The sequence below is a fragment of the Heptranchias perlo genome, chromosome 34 (genome assembly GCF_035084215.1).
Source record: "Heptranchias perlo isolate sHepPer1 chromosome 34, sHepPer1.hap1, whole genome shotgun sequence".
Taxonomy (NCBI): Eukaryota; Metazoa; Chordata; class Chondrichthyes; order Hexanchiformes; family Hexanchidae; genus Heptranchias; species Heptranchias perlo.
Genome location: NC_090358.1, coordinates 17884556 through 17904788, shown reverse-complemented (window position 1 = coordinate 17904788; position 20233 = coordinate 17884556). Strand labels below are relative to the sequence as shown.

Below are 20233 nucleotides of genomic sequence, written 5' to 3'. Positions count from 1 at the left end.
TTCATTAAGCAGCTTTACACTGAATCAGTTTTTATTTTATTGCTGCTGCTTTCTGTTTTTATTATGCTATGATGACAATAGCTACTTTTATGCATTCTACCAACGACAAGTCTACATTACAGGAATTGAATCACATGAGGCAGATAAGAGAAATAAACTACATCGTTTAGAAAGGAATCCAAGCCTCTTGCATGTTCAGTACTGCTTTCTGCATTAATTTCACCATTTTTCCAGTTGCAGCAGATGAATAATGATCCAAACACTACAAATGAGACATTGCTGAGCCTCAGAATATTTAAATGTCTAATTGAAAAGGACTGCATTCTGTACCAACTGAGATTGTTATTGCTACAGTAGAAAAACCTTTGCTTTGTATATCTCAATATTGTATGTGAATGACTGTGTTTGAGGCTACAACACTGCCCAGAGAATTATGAAACTGACTAAAACTCTGTTACGATAAATTAAACGTGAAAGCTATGGGTATTATTGCACACTAGAAGTAATTTCAGTAACCCTCTGAGATACTCACTGAATTGAGTAAACTTTAGTTAAAGTACCATTGGTTAGCTAGAGATTTGCTGCAGCTGTTTCTAGCTAGAAGTTCAGTAAAATTTTACTTTCTGGATATACTTGTTGGAGTGTTGAATCTTTGGTTATTTTGTTGCTCAAGTAACACTTCATTTTACATTTGCATTCAGCCACATCCAATTTGCTTCTTACAGTATTTCATGACTGCTTTTCAAATGCACTAATTCTTGCAATAATATTTTCCAATAACACTGGGAAAACGTGAAACAAACAGGGAGCTTTTTTTTTGCTTTATTCCAACTGAAATCTGCTTTATTTATGCTTAATTCATTAAAAATATATTTTCAGCCTTTTTATGGCTGACATTGAGCAAGAACACTAATGGATCTAAATATATTCTGGTCACATAGAACAACAGAGTTTAACTAATTCCGAAGTTCTATCTTTTCAGCGGCAAGAGTTCTCCTGACATCTCATTTGTCTTAATGTAGGATAATTGTTGAAGAAAAATAGCAATGATAGAAGACAAATGTTTTCCAGGCTGCAACATGCAGCTAAACATATGCATAACCATTCTGCAATAGACTGATAACATTTAAATTGATCTCATACCAATTTTATTAATAGTGCAACTAATCATCTCTTAATGGTGCTAAAAGTTATCTCACTTAATAAAAAAAAAGTTTATAAATTAAATAAGAAAGAGTTATATTTCTGTAATCTGGTCATCAATACTGTGCTGTACTTCTAATCTGTTTTTACTTTATTTATGGATAGTGAGTGCCACAATTCCACCGATAGAATAAAGGTTAGAGTCTGGGATGAAGATGACGATATTAAGTCCCGAGTTAAGCAGCATTTCAAGAAAGAATCAGATGATTTCCTTGGACAAACAATTATTGAAGTACGAATGCTGAGCGGTGAGATGGATGTCTGGTACAACTTAGGTATGCTGTTATTTATTGCTGGCTATTTGTCGGGCACTACAGTGACTTTTTTTGTCTTAGCCTACTATAATGGTTGAATATAGGAACATAGGACAGGAGTAGCCCATTCAGCCCCTCTTCCCTGTTCCGTTATTCTAGTAGATCATGGCTGATCTGTACCTCAACTCCAATTATCTGCCTTTGCTCCATATCCCTTGTTACCCCTACCTAACAAAAATCTATTGATGTCAGTCTTGAAAATTTCAATTGACACAGCATTCTCAGCCTTTTAGGGGAGAGAGATCCAGATTTCCATCACCCTTTGTGTGAACAAATGTTTCCTAATTCAATCCTAAATATCTTAGCTCTGATTTTAAGATTAAAATTTCTTAAATGGAGTTCAGTGTTTCTCTGAATTCTCACTTTCTATTTCTTTCTCTTTCTCTCTCCCTCCCTCTCTCAAAACCCTAAATTGATTTGTTTATAATTAGATTGTGTGTCCAGAGCAGTCATTAAAAACACTATACTCACAGACATATTAAAATATCAAATTGGAACAAAGTTGGCTTATGTTAAAAAAAACTAGTTATTTTTCTAATTGTACTTTTTAAAAATGTAAGTAGTAGATGTAACATCTACTTTGGTTTAACATTCCTTTGGTCAGCATGATAGATTGTAAATTTAATTGATCAATAGCCATGATTTCACAATGCACCCTATAAGGTATTCACTTCGATTTTGGTTGTACCTAATTTATATTTTAGGCCTTTTAATGGAAATGAGCAAAATTCCTCACTATATAAATCCAAAATATCCACTATTTCCCACTCCATCCAGTTAAATAAATTCATATTCATATTATTGCATGGGTAGCCCTTGCAGATGTTTGAAAGTTGGAGGTGACACAGATTGGTAATGAGGAAACATTTTTTTACGCAGCGAGCTGTCATGATCTGGAATGCGCTGCCTGAAAGGGTGGTGGAAGCAGATTCAATAGTGACGATCAAAACAAAATTGGATAAATACTTGAAGGGAAAAAATTTACAGGGTTATGGGGAAAGAACAGGGGAATTTATTTCTTTTGAATGGGATTAATTGAATAGTCCTTTCAAGGAGCCAGCACAGGCACAATAGGTCGAATGCCTCCTCCTGTGCTGTACCTACTATGATACCTCCCTGAACACACTTAATTAACCTTTGGGTACACAGCACCTCAGTTAGGGATAGGTAGCTGCTTTATCACAGTTTGTATTGCTGAGCTGACCTTTTTGTACTTCTCCCTTAAAATCAGGCCACACAGCCTGCACCTGCATCATCCATATACCTGTGATATTTCAAATGCTATCCTGCAATTTTTTTGATTTAGCAAACATTCCTTTGCTGCCTATCTCCTACAATTATTCCTTCCCTTGGTATCAAGCCCAATTGCACATGGATGTTGATCCTGGCTCTGCCCATATGTGGCCCTGCATCCTCCTTAAGCACACAATACTTTAAATTCTTCTGTGATTTATTCCTAGTACCACGTAATGACATATCACACATTACCTGGTCTAATGTTCCTGTTACAAAAGAGAATAACTTCTAACTCACCAAGAGGAACGTATTTTATATATATAAATATTTAACTTATATTGAGGGGTATGTCAAAAGCTGTAATCTACTTTTGATTTGGATGGCTTTATAAATTGCTTTACTCCCATAGTTTAGAATATTTTCTGAACCCTTCCATCAGATCACAACCTTACAATTCACTTCCTGATATCTGTTATATTTGAATTTTCAATTTATGTTAGTCATACAATCAGATTTTTATTACACCCATATAAATGCTTTGGCATTTTTGTGGCCATAATCTGCAACTTAATTTCTTTGCTGTTCACCCTCAGTGTATTTTTCATTACCCCACAATATAAAATCTATTGTAACATATTATGGTGGCAGTCTCCAGCTCTGCGCACATCTGCTGGGAGTGAAATGAATTTAGAACTTCTAAGTCATCTTGAATTGCCCCTCACACTACAGAGTAGACCAAACTGGAATAATTTACAAACATTTTTAATTTGTGCATTATCTGAAATTAAATTAATTAGTGCATCAAATGCAGATTAAAACAAGATTGCACATGAATTTATTGCTCTTTTTTTCGTACATCAGTGATTTTGAACATTTGCATGCCTCAATGAGTTCCTTTTTTTATCTACAAGAACCAGGTGAATTCGGGATCCATTCCATGCGTTGATCATTCTTTGTGTGAAGAAGAACTTTCTGATGTCGGTTTTACATTTGCCTCTTTTGACTACAAAAATCTCTGTAGCAACAGTCAGCGCAAATGTTGTGTGGCATAGTGACAGATGGGGAGATAAATGATGGATACTGCCCAGTAAATTAAATACATGAGCTGTTAAATAACTACAGTGATTTTCCCACTAATGCATAAGTCTGCTGGCTGCAGAGAGCTATCGTACAGCAGTTAAAAAAGAATAAATTACTCTCTTAACAGCCCTATTTGACAGCTGCCAATCAAAATTGTGGGTGCTCCCAATTTTGCTTTGGCCAGTAGGGTCCAACACATAATTGAAAACTGGAGCTCCAGATAACTGGCCAATCATGACATACCTGTAACAATGCTTATTCATCCTTCTCAAGCAGTTTAATTGGCAAGGAAATGGCATAATGATGAATATTTAATTCATCCAGCAATGGAGAGCACAAAGCTTCATCGGTATGGCCTAATGAAGATATTGCAATGCTTGACTTACAGACAAGTACAAAGAGGTCTTGTTGATTAGCCTGACCAAACTGTGTGGTTCTCCAGCCAGAGTCCTGCCAATACTCATGACCTGACCTGACTCTCACTGGCATCTCTCGCACTCAAATTAATGAACTTAAAGCTAAAAAATCAGGAACTTTTACAGTGGAGAAGATAGACCTATATGGGGGAGCAAGTTAGGAGTGCTAGTTTTTAAAGGTGTGAATGAAATAAATAAAATACTTTCACACTGAAAGGGATAAACCTGTGTCTAACTTGTCAGCTGTAAACTTATTCAGTTGAGTGTGTTGATGCCAAAGGGATCAGGTTGGATCGGAGCTGTCAGCAAGAGTCGGCTCAGGTTGGGACTCTCAGCTGGAGTTGTTTCAGGAGAGGTGTCAGTAGGAGTCTAGTTAATAAGCAGAATGTGCTTCATCCCCTCACCCCCTCATCCCAGCTAAATCGGTCATTTGATTTTTTTTCCTCCATAATAAGTACTAGCTGTGCTGATATGCCAAGTCTTGATCTATTTTTATATGACTGATCCCCACTCCATGTGAACATTTAGAATTCAGTTTTTGTTTCTATTCTTCTCTGCATAAAGCTGTACAATTTTACCATCACTGGCCTTTAACAGGAGCACCATCTCCTTTATGTTTTTTTTTATTAATTGCCTTTCATCAATATGAATAAAATATAAAACAGGTCCAGAAACTGACTTTATGGTGCATTTACATTTACTGCAAGGTTTTGTTACTGACTTACATCTACTTTTTCTCAATGTTCAACCACCAGAGGAAAATGTAACTCCATGTGCTCTATATATTCAGACCACATCGGTACAATCTAATACTGTTTTGTATTGCTGCTGCTTGCCATCTTCAACACCATTAACAGTTGCATCTTAGGTGCAAGGATAATATTCAGTTGCTGGTTGAAATATAAAGCAATTATTGCCGACATACAGAGGGAAATGTCATCCTCTGTTCTAAATACTCACAAGCCCTCAATCCCCAGCCTCAGTTTTATGTTAAGTAACCTTTTTATGTGAATTTGGGATAAACAGGATTATTACTCACCATTTAAAAATAATTGTGATTTCCCTAAAGGATTACTGTATAGTATTACCAATGAGCAATGCTAAGTGTGTTTGTAACACGTTTTATGCAAACTACATGGCTCTAAGTATTACAATCCATCAACAAAGTTACAAACAACTTGATTATTACTGCTGCCCAGTTCTACTAAAAAGCAATTTATCTATTTCACCTTTACTATATCTTTGATCTTTTTTCGTTTGATGAGACATGTGACTTTAGTTCATCCTGGGAACAATAATTTGGGAACAATAATCACTAATGGTAACTTTATGGACAATCATTGCATTTAGAACTCTTGGCAGTAATTACACCAGTTGAAAGGAATCATGGATTGGAACTGGGAGTGCACTGGGTTAGACACTGGCACTTCCACCTCTGGGATCTGGATTCAAATTGAAGCCAGATTTACGAGATAAAAGTCTCTGGCTATAAGGATCCCATATGAAATGAGTTTGGCCAGCTTCTAGTGAGCTTGGGATGAAAATACAAAGTTTCCCAATTTGGCACTAAATTGACCGTCTCAGAGGGACTAGAAGGTTGGCTGGTTTGAGAAGTAGGAAGAGTGATAATGTGTTTACTTATGTGAGGAATTAATGCAAGAACTAAATTAGTCATAGAAATCCTTGCTAATCAATTGGGGCTGCCTTACATGCATCATCAACTTTTGCTGGTGTGTTAGCAATGAACAAGATGTTTACATCACTCCTCACTGTTATTAATAAGTTTGATATAATATTTTACTGTTCAATTGTGAAACTCCAATCTTTTGGTAAATGTTACTTCCTGGTAAAAGGTAGAATAGCTGGGTGCAGTCCAGGCACTACGTCCCTAGAGAAGCTGGAATTTGATATTTTGCTTCAGACAGACTGGGGAGTGCTTCTGAAAAGGAGAGGAGAAGAGGAGAAGTGAGTGGGAAGCAGAAATGTGCTCCCATACTCAAAATAAGTCAGAATCATATATCTGCCGAGAGCAGCGTGCTGTTTGGCATAGAAGTAGGAATTCATCAAACATTGGCAGCATGCCATAGAATCCATCCCGGAGGAGTGGGATCAGGGTGGAGGCTGGTCACAGTACTTTGACAGCCAAGAGTAGGTTGCAAGAATATTGAGGGCTTGAAGACACATACTGGAGCCAATTAAACAACAGGTAATACAGAAGAAACTAGAATACAGCCAGGGACAAATGAGGTGTACAGTTGATCAAAAGAAAAGTTTTATAACTACTTGGCAGATCAGATATCCTATAAAAGCTAAAGCAGAAATAATTTAGAATTCTGAAATTATCAGCTTGTGGCTAAGAAATTAATGTACGAAGACCCCCCAAAAAAAGTAAAAATTTGAGATTAAAGTTACCTGACCTGTACCTCACTAAATAATGAAATGTTAGGCTTCAAATATAAGTGCTTTTTATATATTATATAAGTCTTATATAATATTGTAAAAGTATCACACTTCCTACCACACTTTAGCCATTACAATTCAAACATCACACTTTAGTGTATCCTCTGACTCAAACAATGCCATGGGAGGTCTGTGTGTGTGTGTTTTTGTGTGTGTGTGCAACATATAATATATCACATTCTTCAGGAAAAACATATCAATGTATGAGTGTTGTTATAAACTTGTAAGTTAAGTTCACTAACCTGCTCCTCAACCTGTAAAATTACTCTACATTATGCATTTTCACTAAAATTAGTAAACAAAGGAAAACATACCTTCTTAAGTTGGCATCTTCATTAATTTCTCTGGAACGCTCATGGTTGACTTTAGAATTAGTTCACGTTTATAAGCCTGTATCTGTTTGACAGTGCACACGCACGCATGCATTGGAGAATCAAAGTGACGTGTCCTTGTGCTAACCAACTAGTCAAAAACCCAGATGTTTGGTAAGAGTTAAGCATAATAGAAATACCTTAGTCTTGATCCTAGGTTTGGTTTGATGTGTCTGAAACACAAACAGTGACTACTTTCTCATGAGCGAAAGTAATTCAGTTTCAATCCTTCTCCCCACCAAAAAATCTAATCTTTGCCATCTTACCTGATGCAAAGTTTAGTAATTAACTTGTACATTATAAATTCTAAATTTCTACGGTAAAAGTTTTCTGGGACTGATTTGCATTTGAGTGACAGCCCGAAGATAAGCGATGGTAAACATTGGCCCGGATTTTGCTGCCAAAATAATGGCGCGTTCAATGCGCACGCTGTTATTAGTTTGTAAATCGACCAGCAACTTGTGGTGAGGAAGAAATGCCCCATGAATTGTGAATCACCACAGTTGCTGGACGATTTACGCCGTTAACCTTGTGAAAACGGCAACTCGCCCTCAACCCCCCCGTGAATGTCAAGAAAATGCTGCATCTGTGCATTAATTGTCAATTAAACTTGCCGCAGAAAGTTAAGGCTAGTACTTAACAATGTAAGAACCTTTTTAATGGCGAGATTTATGTTCCTGCACTGCAACTCAACCTTTCCAGCCCAGAAAGGGAACAACTGAAACTGTGGAGACTCATTCCTACAGCTAGTAAATTGTTGTTAGAGATTTTCTAAATTTTGAATTTTAAATTTTTAAACTTTTTTCTTTCTTTTCCTTTCTGTCTCTTTTTTTCTCTCTCTCTTAATCCAATCTTTCTTTCCCTCTCTTTATTTCTCTTGCTGTACTTGACTCTGATTCACCCTATTTCCTTCTCCGTTGTTCCTCTGTTCTTTTTCTCAATCCTTAAATCTCATCGATTAAGGCGATAAACTGTCGGTCCCGTCGTTAATCAAGGGCCCAGGTGCCCCATTGCCCTTTCCGTTATCAACTTGCACTTTCAGCAACTTGCAGGGCATAAGATTTTCAAGCTGAAGGCTGAGGGAAAAAGTCTAACTAACATAGCACGCCACGAAATGCCCCATTCCAGCAAAATCTCGGCAAATATCATTTGTTTCAAAATACTAAGGGTCTACTTTATTAAAATTAATTTTGAATAGATATAAATGTGAATCCTGAAATAATTTTTAGCCTGAAAAGGTCAATTTACAACATCAGTAATAACTATTATCCATGAATGAAAAGAGGGAGGTGAACAATCTTTAGGCACTTCACTAACTTATTAAGTACATGCTATTTATAAATCATTAACATCTAAATGAGCACTAGAATATTTTTCCTGCATTATAGAGTATCTCATAATGATGCACTGTATTTTTTTTTTGCAGAGAAGAGAACTGACAAATCAGCTGTTTCTGGTGCAATTAGAATGAAAATCAGCGTCGAAATTAAAGGAGAAGAGAAAGTAGCCCCTTATCATGTGCAGTACACATGTTTACATGAGGTGAGGTACAATAGCAAATGTGCCCATTTATATAATGTTTCAAAGTTTTTCAAACACACACTAGTTGTTGTGTATGCAGAGTGCAAATACACTGTACTTGTTTCTAACTAAAGAATAAACAGGAGGATTTTCCATGTGGATTGAAATTTACCAGTGGGATCCACCTAATGTTTATCAAAAAAACTCATTGTTCAAAACTTTTTAGTCCAGAACTGTTATCCATCTGTCTTGTTTGATTTGACAGCTGGTTATGCGTCTTGTATTTTAATCTATTTATTATATAGAATTTTAACATATTGCAAAAGACCTTTTAGTAACATATCTAGTGTCGTCATTCGTGTAGATTATGTTGTTTTGTTTCTTTTAAAAGACGCAAGTAGCCAAATTGTAATATTTACTGATTCACTGCATTGGAATGAAAATAGAATTTGGGCAGGATGAATAAAGTAACATTGTGGAGCTCAGGTATTGAAGATCATTATCAAGAAGGCCAGAAATACCATACACAGATTTAACATTTCTCTTATTACCTTCAGAACCTATTCAGTTATTTGACTGAAACAAAATATAATGGTGCAGTGAAAATCCCAGAAGTGAAAGGAGATGAGGCATGGAAAGTGTACTTTGAAGATTCTGCTCAAGAAATTGTAGATGAATTTGCAATGCGCTACGGAGTTGAATCAATTTACCAGGCCATGACGTAAGTAACTTACTTGCAATGTTTTTTTAGTTGTTCTAGACCTAGATGGTTTCAATTTTGACTATTATGAAACATAGGAACCATTTTGGTACGGTGGTGTCGTGGTTATGTTACTGGACTAGTAATCCAGAGGACTTGAGTTCATATCCCACCATGTAGTTTAGAATTTGAATTTGGTTTTAAAAATCTGAAAATAAAATGCTGGTGTCAGTAAAGGTGAACATGAAGCTGTTGGATTGTCGTAAAAACCCAACTGGTTCACTAATGTCCCTTAGGGAAGGAAACCTTACCCTTACACGGTCTGGCTGATATGTGACTCCCGTCCCACACCAACATTGTTGAGTCTTAACTGCCCTCTGAAGTGGCCTAGCAAGCCACTCAGTTGTATCAAAAAAACGCTACGAAGAATTGCAGTGGTTCAAGAAGAAGGCTCACCACCCCACCCCAGGGCAACCAAGGATGGGCAATAAATGCTGGCCTTTCCAGCAGTGTCTACATCCCGAGGATGATTTTTTTAAAAATTAGAACATAATCATTGTATATTAGTTTGATTGTTCCACACAAATTAATAGCTTCACTGAAATGAACTTGTATGTACAAAGCTAAACTCAAGAGAATTTAAATTTGGTATTATCTCCTGATTTCCTGGAAGCTGTGCTAACTCAGTACTGATGTTTGTTTAAGGCATCTGTAAAAAGTCATTGCTGTTCAGCAGTGTTGGAAAACATTGGTTTGCTGCCATCAAATATCAGTTAGTTTGCCATTGCAGCATCAGTGAGACCCATATGAATTATTTTTAGGCCATCATTAAATATCTAAAGGGACTAAAAAAGTCCAGATCAAAAATGTCCTTTCTAATTAAATGTAATGATTATTAGACTGACTTTCATTTTATTAAGAAAACACTGCATATAACTTATTGGCCCCTATAGGCAAAATCCAAATTTATTGGGATATAAAGCTACAGGTCTCGTTATCCATTGTTGCTTCAGCTGTTTTTGTAATTGGAAAGTTTAATTACAGAATTTTTGTTGATTTTGCTTTTTCCTGTTCCTTTTTATTTTCCTACTTTAAGTGGTTGTATATTATTTTTTACTTCCTTTCTAATATAGCTGTAAACAATCACATGATATATGTTGAAACTAGAAAGTGGTAATTAAGGAAGGAACTTAAAGATTAATCCGAACTGGATATCTGTGACGTGCACCAGCTCTGATCCCTCTCCTCGACTGAGGCCCTTGCAAGTGCTTCAGTCCCACTCTATCCTACCTCCAAGGCCCAACCCCAATGCTGAAGGTTTGGTTCCATTCCTTGCCTTCCACTGAGGCCTGCTGTAGTGCTTCATACCTGATTGTCTGCTCTCGCATAGGAAACTGTGATATCTGGTCTTGATTTCGCTAGGACAAAAGCAGCAATAATTTTAAAACCATGGGGAGGGAGGTTTGTGCAAAATTGCTAGAAACTTGCCTGTAGTTTTGTTTTTAAAGACTTGGCACAAATAGGGTTGTCAACATATTTCTGGAAGTTTCATCACATGAACTCCTGTCTCCAGCCGCCCCGCCCAGACATGCAACCATTTTTCCCCCATCTCCAATATTTTTATAACTAATAAAGAAAAGTGTTCAAAGAAAATGGAACAAAACACACTTTTTTAATACCCTTATGAATTTTCTCCAGGGTTGCTCGCTCCAGTGTCCAGAAGATTAATCTTTAATTCCTGGAAATTCCAGGGCAATCCTGGAGTTTTGGCAGCCCTAGGCACAAAGGCTAACACCACAAAACACACTGTTTGGGCACACAGACTGGGATTATCACGCATATTAAAAATAGCAAGTTCTCGGGACGTGGGCTTCGCTGGCAAGGCCGGCATTTATTGCCCCGGGATGGGAACGGACCGCACGCAGATTAGGTGATTGCTTTGCTGTATACTTCTGTTCTGTCCACAAATACATCTCTGAGCTCTCTGTCGCTTACCACTTTAACTCTCTGTCCCACTCGGACCTCTCTGTCCTTGGCCTTCTCAGCTGTCCCAGTGAAGCTCAATGCCAGCTCGAGGAACAGACCCTCATCTTTCTATGAGGCACTTTACAACCCTCTGGCCTTAACAAGAATGATACCAGAACTGAGAGGTTCTAACTATCAGGAAAGACTGACCAGCCTGGGGCTTTTTTCTCTAGAAAAGAGAAGGGTATGGGGTGATCTAATAGAGGTCTTTAAAATTCTGACAGGGTTTGAGAGGGTAGACGGAGAGAAGATGATTCCACTTGTGGGGAAGTCCAAAACTAGGGGCCATAACTATAAGATAGTCACTAATAAATCCATTAGGGAATTCAGGAGAAACGTCTTTACCCAGAGAGTGGTGAGAATGTGGAACTCGCTCCTACAAGGAGTGGTTGAGGGGAATAGTACAGATGCATTTAAGGGGAAGCTAGAAAAGTACATGAGGGAGAAAGGAATAGAAGGAAACGCTGATAGGGTGAGATGAAGCAAGGTGGGAGGAGGCTCGTGTGGAACATAAACACCAGCACAGACTAGTTGGGCCGAATGGCCTGTTTCTGTGCTGTAAAATCTATGTCTACGTCTATATCTGCTTATATTTAAACATATGGATCGCCCTTGAAACCTCAAAGGAAGAAATTCAAAAAACACACTGGACCAGATAAAAAATGGTAGCTTAAAACTCATGTTTAACAATTAAATCACAAAATTGAGCTGGATCTAAACCTAGATTAGAAAAGTAAATAAAATCCTGGGAACCATATATCATCTTGAGGCTGAGCCTAATGCAACACCAAGTATTGCAGACTTGGAAGTTTCCAGGTTTGATTGACAGTCTGTCCTGAGTCAACTGATCTCAGTCAGGACAGCAGCATGGGATTACATACCCAGAACCCCTGGGTTAGAGAAGTAAAAAAATAGCCAAGAATTCCTGCTTGTGGAGTCACTGTATCCAGTGACTCCTCCTGGAAAATATGCACCACATGAGGCCAAGATCGGCCTAGGCTTTGATATCTTCCATGGTAAATTAGCCTGCCAGCACTCACTGCCTAATGAATAATGACTATTTGTGTGTAGGGTACAGGAGGGCTGTCAGTAACTGTAGAACTGTACCCCATTCAGTGCCTTCAAGAGAGGAAGGGAGAGGATTTGGCTGAGAGTGGCTGTAGTTGCTTGCGTTTCTCCTCGGCTGGATGAGTTCACCCGCAGAGAGGATTGTGCAGTGTTTGATCTCAGACAGCCTGTGGACGTAATTAAAATAACAGTTTTTCATTGCTGAGACCTGGGAGATTCTGATAATCTTACTGAAATGTTTCTCCCCATACCAGTGAGGGAATGGTGGCTAATTCCGGTTCACAGCCCAGCCTTCCCTCTCCTCCCCCACTCTCCCCCACTCCTCTCTCTATGGCCATGTAGCACTTTTTCAATTAGTAAGTTAACCAGCAACCATAAACTGCTCTTTGTGTTACTTGACATTTGCTGCTGTGAAATATTCTGGCAATAAAGTAAATTATTTTGGTGCAAAGAACAATGGCAACTAAAATTATGCCTGAGTCCCATTCACAGTCCTTTTGTATGTATTCTCTAAGGTTAACTATTCATGTTAATTGATTCACTCCGAATACCTGGAAGTTACAATGACTACATTGTACCATCGCGAAAATGTGGAAATAGAGGAGAATTTGTACTAATATCAGCACCAGTCAGGGAAGGGGGGAAATTTCAAGTCTGTTGAAATCTTGTTCTTGAACCATTCAGTAAAATATGCAATAAATGTAGATAGATTAACTAGTACCATGAAAAGTGTTATGGCTTGAACTTAATACATAACATAAACAGGCAGAATTATCTTCACATTTTTAAATTACATTAGACCATACTTGGAGTACTGTGCACAGTTCTGGTCTCCATATTATAAAAAGGCTATAGAGGCATTGAAGAAGGTGCAAAAAAAGATTCACAAGGATGATACCAGAACTGAGAGGATATACTTATCAGGAAAAGCTAAAGGCTTCTCTTTACTTTAGAGAAGAGAAAGCTGAGGGGTGACCTGATAGAGGTCTTTAAGATAGTGAAAGGGTTTGATAGGGTAGATGTAGAGAAAATGTTTCCTCTTGTGGGAGAGTCCAAAACTAGAAGTCATAAATGTAAGCTAGTCACTAATAAATCCAATAGGGAATTCAGGAGAAATTTGTTTACTCAGAGTGGTAAGAATGTGGAACTCGCTACCACAAGGAGTAGTTGAGGCAAATAGCATAGATGCATTTAAGGGGAAGTTAGATAAACACACAAGGGAAAAAGGAATAGAAGGGTATGCTGATAGAGTTAAATGAAGTAGGGAGGGAGGAGGCTTGTGTGGAGCATAAACGCCAGCACAGACTTGTTGGGCTGAATGGCCTGTTTCTGTGCTGTAGACTTGATATAAATTACATTACTCCAAATGTCGTATCAAGTGTAATTAAAAAGACCCACATTTGTCAGCTTTTACAACCACAAACTATTATTCGCCTTTACAATTCTGTATCAATACATCAACACAATCTACTCAGTGAACATAATGGGCACGATTTTAGCCCCGAAGTCCGGGTGCGTTGGGTGTGGGGGGGCAATCAAAATCGAGGATTTGTGAAACGGGAAGGAATCCCAGCTCCAACCCGCTAAAAAACGCGTACGACCCAGACGGATCTGGGTGCGCACGCTTCAGGAAGCCGGAAATACTGCTGACAATTAAAGCTGGAGGGCCGATAGTTAAAGCAAGAATTAAGGTAGTTAAAGTCGTTGAAACGGTGATTTTTAAAATTTTTATTGATGCAGGGAAACGATTTCAGCGCTGCCTCAACGTGTTTCCTGTGCTGTGTGAAACACGCCATGGAAACGGAGGTGAGTTGCAGCCGCCAGCCATTTGGCCATTTAAATCCCTGTTTGACAAATGGGGATAAAAGGTGAGTTATTGCAACAGGACACGCAGTTCTCTCAGACAAACTTTTGGCTGGAAGACCTTTGTGTTTAGTCTGAGAATTCTTGGTTCACACTCAGAATTGTTCTGTTTACACATATTTACCTACTTTTTGGACCCCCTCAAACTGACACCTTCAGGTTGGGGGATGCAGTGGCTGCATTCATCTTTTCTATGTTTCTACCTCTCTATCTCTGTTTTTTTTTGTTTGTTGTTTTTTTTGGTGATTTGTATATTCTGAGACCTGGCAGGTAACACCTGTCTGTCTGCACACTGATTGCCTTGGCAACGGGCAGTTGAAAAAACTGTCTGTTATCACCAGCATTTTTCTGTGAATTATAAATGCGACTTCATTTCGAGGACTTCATTTCCGCATCGTTCACCTGAGGAAGGAGGTAGCCTCCGAAAGCTTGTGAATTTAAAATAAAATTGCTGGACTATAACTTGGTGTTGTAAAATTGTTTACAATTGTCAACCCCAGTCCATCACCGGCATCTCCACATCATACATCCGAGGAGGAGGCACATCATCTGCGGCAGGCATGGCGTGCACTTCCACCACTTGCAGCTCCACAAGACAGAGGTACGCCACAGGGACCTGCAGAAGAGCAGAGAGGGGGAACAACAGAGGGCCTGACGTCGCAGGAGGCACTACCCTCGACTAAGGGTCTACAGACAGAGGCTGAGTTTCCTGGACTTCTGAAGAGCAGTGCCCACGAAGGCTTGCGAGTGAGTCGCCAGGTGGCCGCAGACATCTGCGTGCTCCTTCATGCAGAGCTGCTCCTGGATGGGCATGGTGGCCACGCCTTGCCTGTGGCAGTTAAAGTGATCACTGCCCTCAACTTCTTCGCCTCTGGATCCTTCCAGGGCACCACCAGTAACATCGCCGGAGTCTCTCAGTCATCAGCCCACAAGTGCATACAACAGGTCACGGATGGTTTGTTTTGCAGGGTGTCCCACTACGTCAACTTCCCCATGGACGACCTCAGCCAGACGGAGAGGGCAGTGGGTTTCCACTCTCTGGCTGGCTTCCCACGGGTACAGGGTGCAATTGATTGCGCACACGTAGCAATCCGAGCACCTCCACATGAGCCAGGACTGTTCATCAACACAAACGGTTATCACTCCATCAATGCGCAGCTCGTTTGCGACCACCGGAAGAGGTTTCTGCAGGTGTGTGCCAAATTCCCTGGCAGCTGCCATGATTCCTTCATTCTGCGGGAATCCAACATCCCAGATCCCAGCCCTCTTCCACGCACCAAACAGACTTCCTCAGAGACAAGGGATACCCCCTGCAGATGTGGCTCATGACACCTGTGAGATACCCCATCAGTGAGGCACAACGCCGATACAACGACAGTCACATCATCACCAGGTCTGTCATTGAACACGCGATAGGACTGCTCAAGACGTGATTTCAGTGCCTGGATCAATCAGGGGGAGCGCTTCAATTCCGCACCAGCAAGAGTGGGTAGAATTACAGACGTCTGTTGTGTCCTGCGCAACAGAGAGGGTTACTGGTGGATGAGGCCCCATGCCCCCATGCAGCATCCACATCTCCCATCAACATTGAGGAGGAGGAGGACAACGACAATGGGCAACCCATCGGCAGACCAGTGGCTCACCTGGCTGCTCGTGATGCCAGGGAGACACACATACGTGATAAATTCCCATAAGGAGATCTGGAAAGTGAGGGTAGTCAAGTTCTCGGACCACCTGGAACGAGCACCAAAGACTGCTCCAACACCAGCAACCCCCCCACCCCACAAAACACTTCCACAACCACCCGTATACCCACTGTAAACGTACCCACTGGGTGGCATCAAGGCTCACCATTCATGATGAAACAGAGGAAAGGGCGCTTTCACAAAAGGGACTCAAGAATGGACAAGACGTGGCAGTGGTGGTGGCAATTATGAAAATATGAGATTTAATTTTCATGGAACAGAAACCAAATATCAATGAAAAACATGACACTCTATCAAATACCCTTTGTGATCACAAAACCTGAGCCTTTCGCTTCCTATTACTTCTACATGGTGCATCCCCTGTGGCTGTAGCAGAGGTAGTGGCAGGTTGCTCATGTTCATGCCCTCACTGCACAGATGCTCTAGGCCTATGCGCTCTGGGTTTTGGAGCCCTTGAGGGCCCCTCCAAAGACTGCTCCACCTGCATCTGTGCAGGGGCAGCCTCGACCACCTGGAGAGGAGACAGCATTGTGGATACTGAGAGGGGGACAATGGGTGAGAGGTGGGAGCACTTTGAGTGGAGTCCCCACTTCTATTTCCCCTTCGCCATCATCCCTCTCCAGGGACAGGGCCACATCACTCCTACCATCCTGCTGGACAACAGCATGGAGGATATGTGTGATGCCTTGTCAGGCCACTTCTGACATCTGTCAACCTGTTTAAGGCAGCAGAATGTAGTTCGCCCTGAGTCCACACGGCCATTGTCAGGGCCTGAAGGGACTCATTCGTGAGCCGTGCTTGAAGCTCAGTGGAAGCCATTCTCTTCATTGCAGACATTCCCGCACTTACCTGTGCCACTATCGCAGACATTCCCGCACTTACCTGTGCCACTATCGCAGACATTCCCGCACTTACCTGTGCCACCAGTCCATTAATGCTGGAGGTGGACTCCTCCACCCTCGCTGCTATTGTGGAGAATGTACATGGCACGTCTTCCAGTACCTCGCAAATGTGCTGCTGTCCCTCCATCATTCTCCTTTTAAAGGATGGAACCCAGGGTTCAACATTTGCGTCCAGCTGAGCAGAGCCTGGAGAGGAGTGCTCAACTAACTAACTACTAGGACCCACCGAGATGTGAGTATCTGCGCTGGTGGATGGCTCACTAAGATTTGACGATGCGCCCTCAGAAGCCAGGAGCTCCTCTGAGGAATCACTCTCTCCTGTCACTTCAGTGGTTGAAGGGCCTGGAAGAGAACAGAAGGCGATATTAAGAATCATCACAGATGTAATGTTGCGATGAGCATACTGAGGTGTTCGACATGTAAATCATTAATAACATCAATTCGTGTTGTGTGTGATGAATGTTAAAGTTTTGTCGCCAGACGTTTGTAGGGTGTCAGTCTCGGTGTCCCCGAGGGACAGGCACTCAACCTTGTGGCTGATTTCCAGGGCCTCCTCCTCTGCCTCTGTGAGGTCCACTATTTATTTGCTGTGGCCCCCCTCAAGTCCTCGCCCTCTCCCATGCATTCTGAGCCCTCTTCTCTTAGAAGGGGAGAAAGTACAGACATGTCAGTGAGTGATGTGAAGTGGCCAGCCGATGAATGCATTGCTTTGGGTGAGGCTGACCATGAAAAAGATGCATCAGAGGGTGAGTATCAGACAGAGACATCACATTGGATCAGGATTGGGGTGAGTGGTAGTGATGAATTCACAAATGGGGAGGCGAGGAAGTGCTCAGGAAGTGTAGGTAAGTTGACGATGAGCCTTAAGTGGGTGTGAGGAGTGATGTGATGGAGCAGGCTTCGCAGGGCAGAACGTGAGGGGGGGGTGGGGTGATGTGCACCATAGAATACAGGTGAAATCAGTAAGTGTACTCACTTTTGTTGACCTGGTTAGGTCATTGAAGCGCTTCCTACACTGCACCCAATGCGGGAGATGTTGCTCCTGCTGGTCACCTCCTCTGCCACCTCGGCCCAGGCCGCCTTGGTGGCAGAGGCAGAGCGCTTCCTCCTGTCTGCCGCGTAGAATATTTCCCTCCTGCTCCTCACCCCGGATAGCAACACCTCAAGTGAGACATCACTGAACTTTGGGGCAGGCTTGCTCCTCGCACACTCCAATGTCTTCAGATTTCCTCCTTTCTCCAGCAAAAGCCTTTGAATCAATGGACCTTTAAATATATACACTCCAGCTGACAGCAGGTCATGAGGGTGCGCAGTCCGCCCGCGGCGCAGCTTTCAGACGGCAAACCCGAAAGCCACGTTAAAGGCCATCAATTAAGTCGCGATCGCGTGGGGAAAGGTAGGGATTTTCTTTCGGGTTTCCCGCGCGCCAATTGATCCCCCTGCTGACATCCCACTGGCTTATTAAAATTCTGCCCAATGTGTTTAATATTGATATTTCTTATGCCTACTTGGACATTCCTGTCATGCATACACTGACAATAAATGGTGCATTGATTAGATTGTGTGGCAGGGTTATAGATCCTTTATATTAGACAATGTATTTGAGATATATTTAGTAACATTTTCCCCTAAAATGGATTTTCTTTAATAGTTCATTGTTCATTCCCGATGATTAGGCTATCAAAAACAACTTCAATGCAAATTGTAAAAATAGGTTGCATTTGGATAGTTAACCCTTAGATTGTCAGCAGGTCTAATGTAATGACTGTTGCCCTGAGCCAGATGGCATTGTATTTTCTTCTATCTCACATGCCATGACACTGCAACAAACAGTATTACAGTAATAAGCTATTCCAATATAGGCTCAATGGTAGCACTCTTGATTCTGAATTAAAATGTGGATTCAAACCCCACTCCAGGAGTTGAGTATATAATTTAGCCTGACACTTCAATGCAGTGCTGCACTGTCAAAGGTGCTGTTTTTTTTAAATGAGACATTAAACTGAGTCCCATCTGCCTGTTCAGGCACTATTTGAAGAGGAGCAGGGGAGTTCTCCTGGTGACCTAGCCAATTTTCTCTCAATCAACACTACCGTCACAGATTAGATGTTCACTTATCTCATTTACTGTTTGTGGGATCTTATGCACAAATCAGTTACCATAATTACCTATAAAACAACAGTGACTGCACCTCAAAAGTAATTCATTGGCTGTGATACACTTAGGGACTTCCTGAGAATGTGAAAGGCGCTATACAAATGCAAGTTTGTTCTTTCTTACAATGGTAAGCCTATAGAACTAAAATACTTACAACATAATTTATTTTTTAAAAAACATGTAAACACTTCCAAAGTCCTCGGATCAAAAGTCTCTGGGCTTGAATGTCCATGGGGGTTCTCCCGATCTTCTGCCGTAGCGTCAGCGGAAACCCTGGAGAAATGGGGAATGGTGCTGTGGGTGCTGGTCGCCTTCTGGTACCTTGCCCAAGTGGCCATTCTTCATGTCCTTCCCTAGTCCATGGACTCTGTAGCAGCACTAACACTGCCCTAGCTGAGATTCATTTAGCCCAAGGGGTTCAAACCTAGTACTTCCTGTACTTGTGGCTTAGTACCTCATTGGGTGGTGCTTTTACCCAGTAGGCTATCAGCATAGTTACAGATCAAGCTTTGATACTTTAACAGTAATTTGAACTACTGGGCAGGAGCCGGTGGAATGTGCAGGTGGGCCATCTGCCCTGGAACTGCAGTGGAAGGCCCAGTCCATTTTAATGGCCAGGCCTCATTAACATCCCACCGGCCAATTTCCCACCCGAAATGGGCACCCAGAGGCAAACACAGTAGTCAGTTAAAAATAGTATTAGGGCCCTATCTGATTGAAAGGACCTCCAAATTGCATACATTTGAGGCTCCCGCCGGAGTCAGATAACAGTGGTGTTAAAATAGCCATGTGGGGGGGGGAATTGAGTGGCAAGTGTACTGCTTGGATTTTAACTCTTGTTCCGCCAGCAGGCAGAGGGAATTAAAATTCGCTCTAGTGTTACACATCAAAGCATGCAAGAAGCTCCCACTTGAGTGTACTCATTGCTAGTCACCAGAGACCAACAGATGAATGAAGTCAAAAATAGTGCTGGAAGGTTTCAAAATATCTTGAAAGTAATATAATGTTATTTTGAAGAAAGAGAAAACTAATAACTCGCCTGGTATGGATGAACTAAGCCCCAGGGCACTTGGAGACTTGTGAAGCACTTGCCCTCATTTTGAAGGAGTAAATGAGCATTGGGGAGGTTCCAAAGAATAATGGAGCCATGTCTGGCAATTACACGTATTAGCCTGACCTCAAAAATCAGAAAACTAATAATCAGAAACAAA

General features: G+C 41.0%; 1 protein-coding gene across 6 annotated transcripts in view; it reads left to right on the top strand.

Moving 5' to 3' along the window:
* The window catches only part of LOC137301857 (protein unc-13 homolog C-like), a 514180-nt gene that overhangs the window by 311948 nt on the left and 181999 nt on the right, over positions 1-20233 (top strand). For all 6 annotated transcript variants that reach the window (XM_067971546.1, XM_067971545.1, XM_067971544.1 and 3 more), the window contains 3 exons: positions 1309-1478; positions 8507-8622; positions 9159-9322. In XM_067971546.1, the coding sequence (XP_067827647.1) occupies positions 1309-1478; positions 8507-8622; positions 9159-9322 (450 nt within the window). The remainder of the gene's footprint in view (positions 1-1308; positions 1479-8506; positions 8623-9158; positions 9323-20233) is intronic.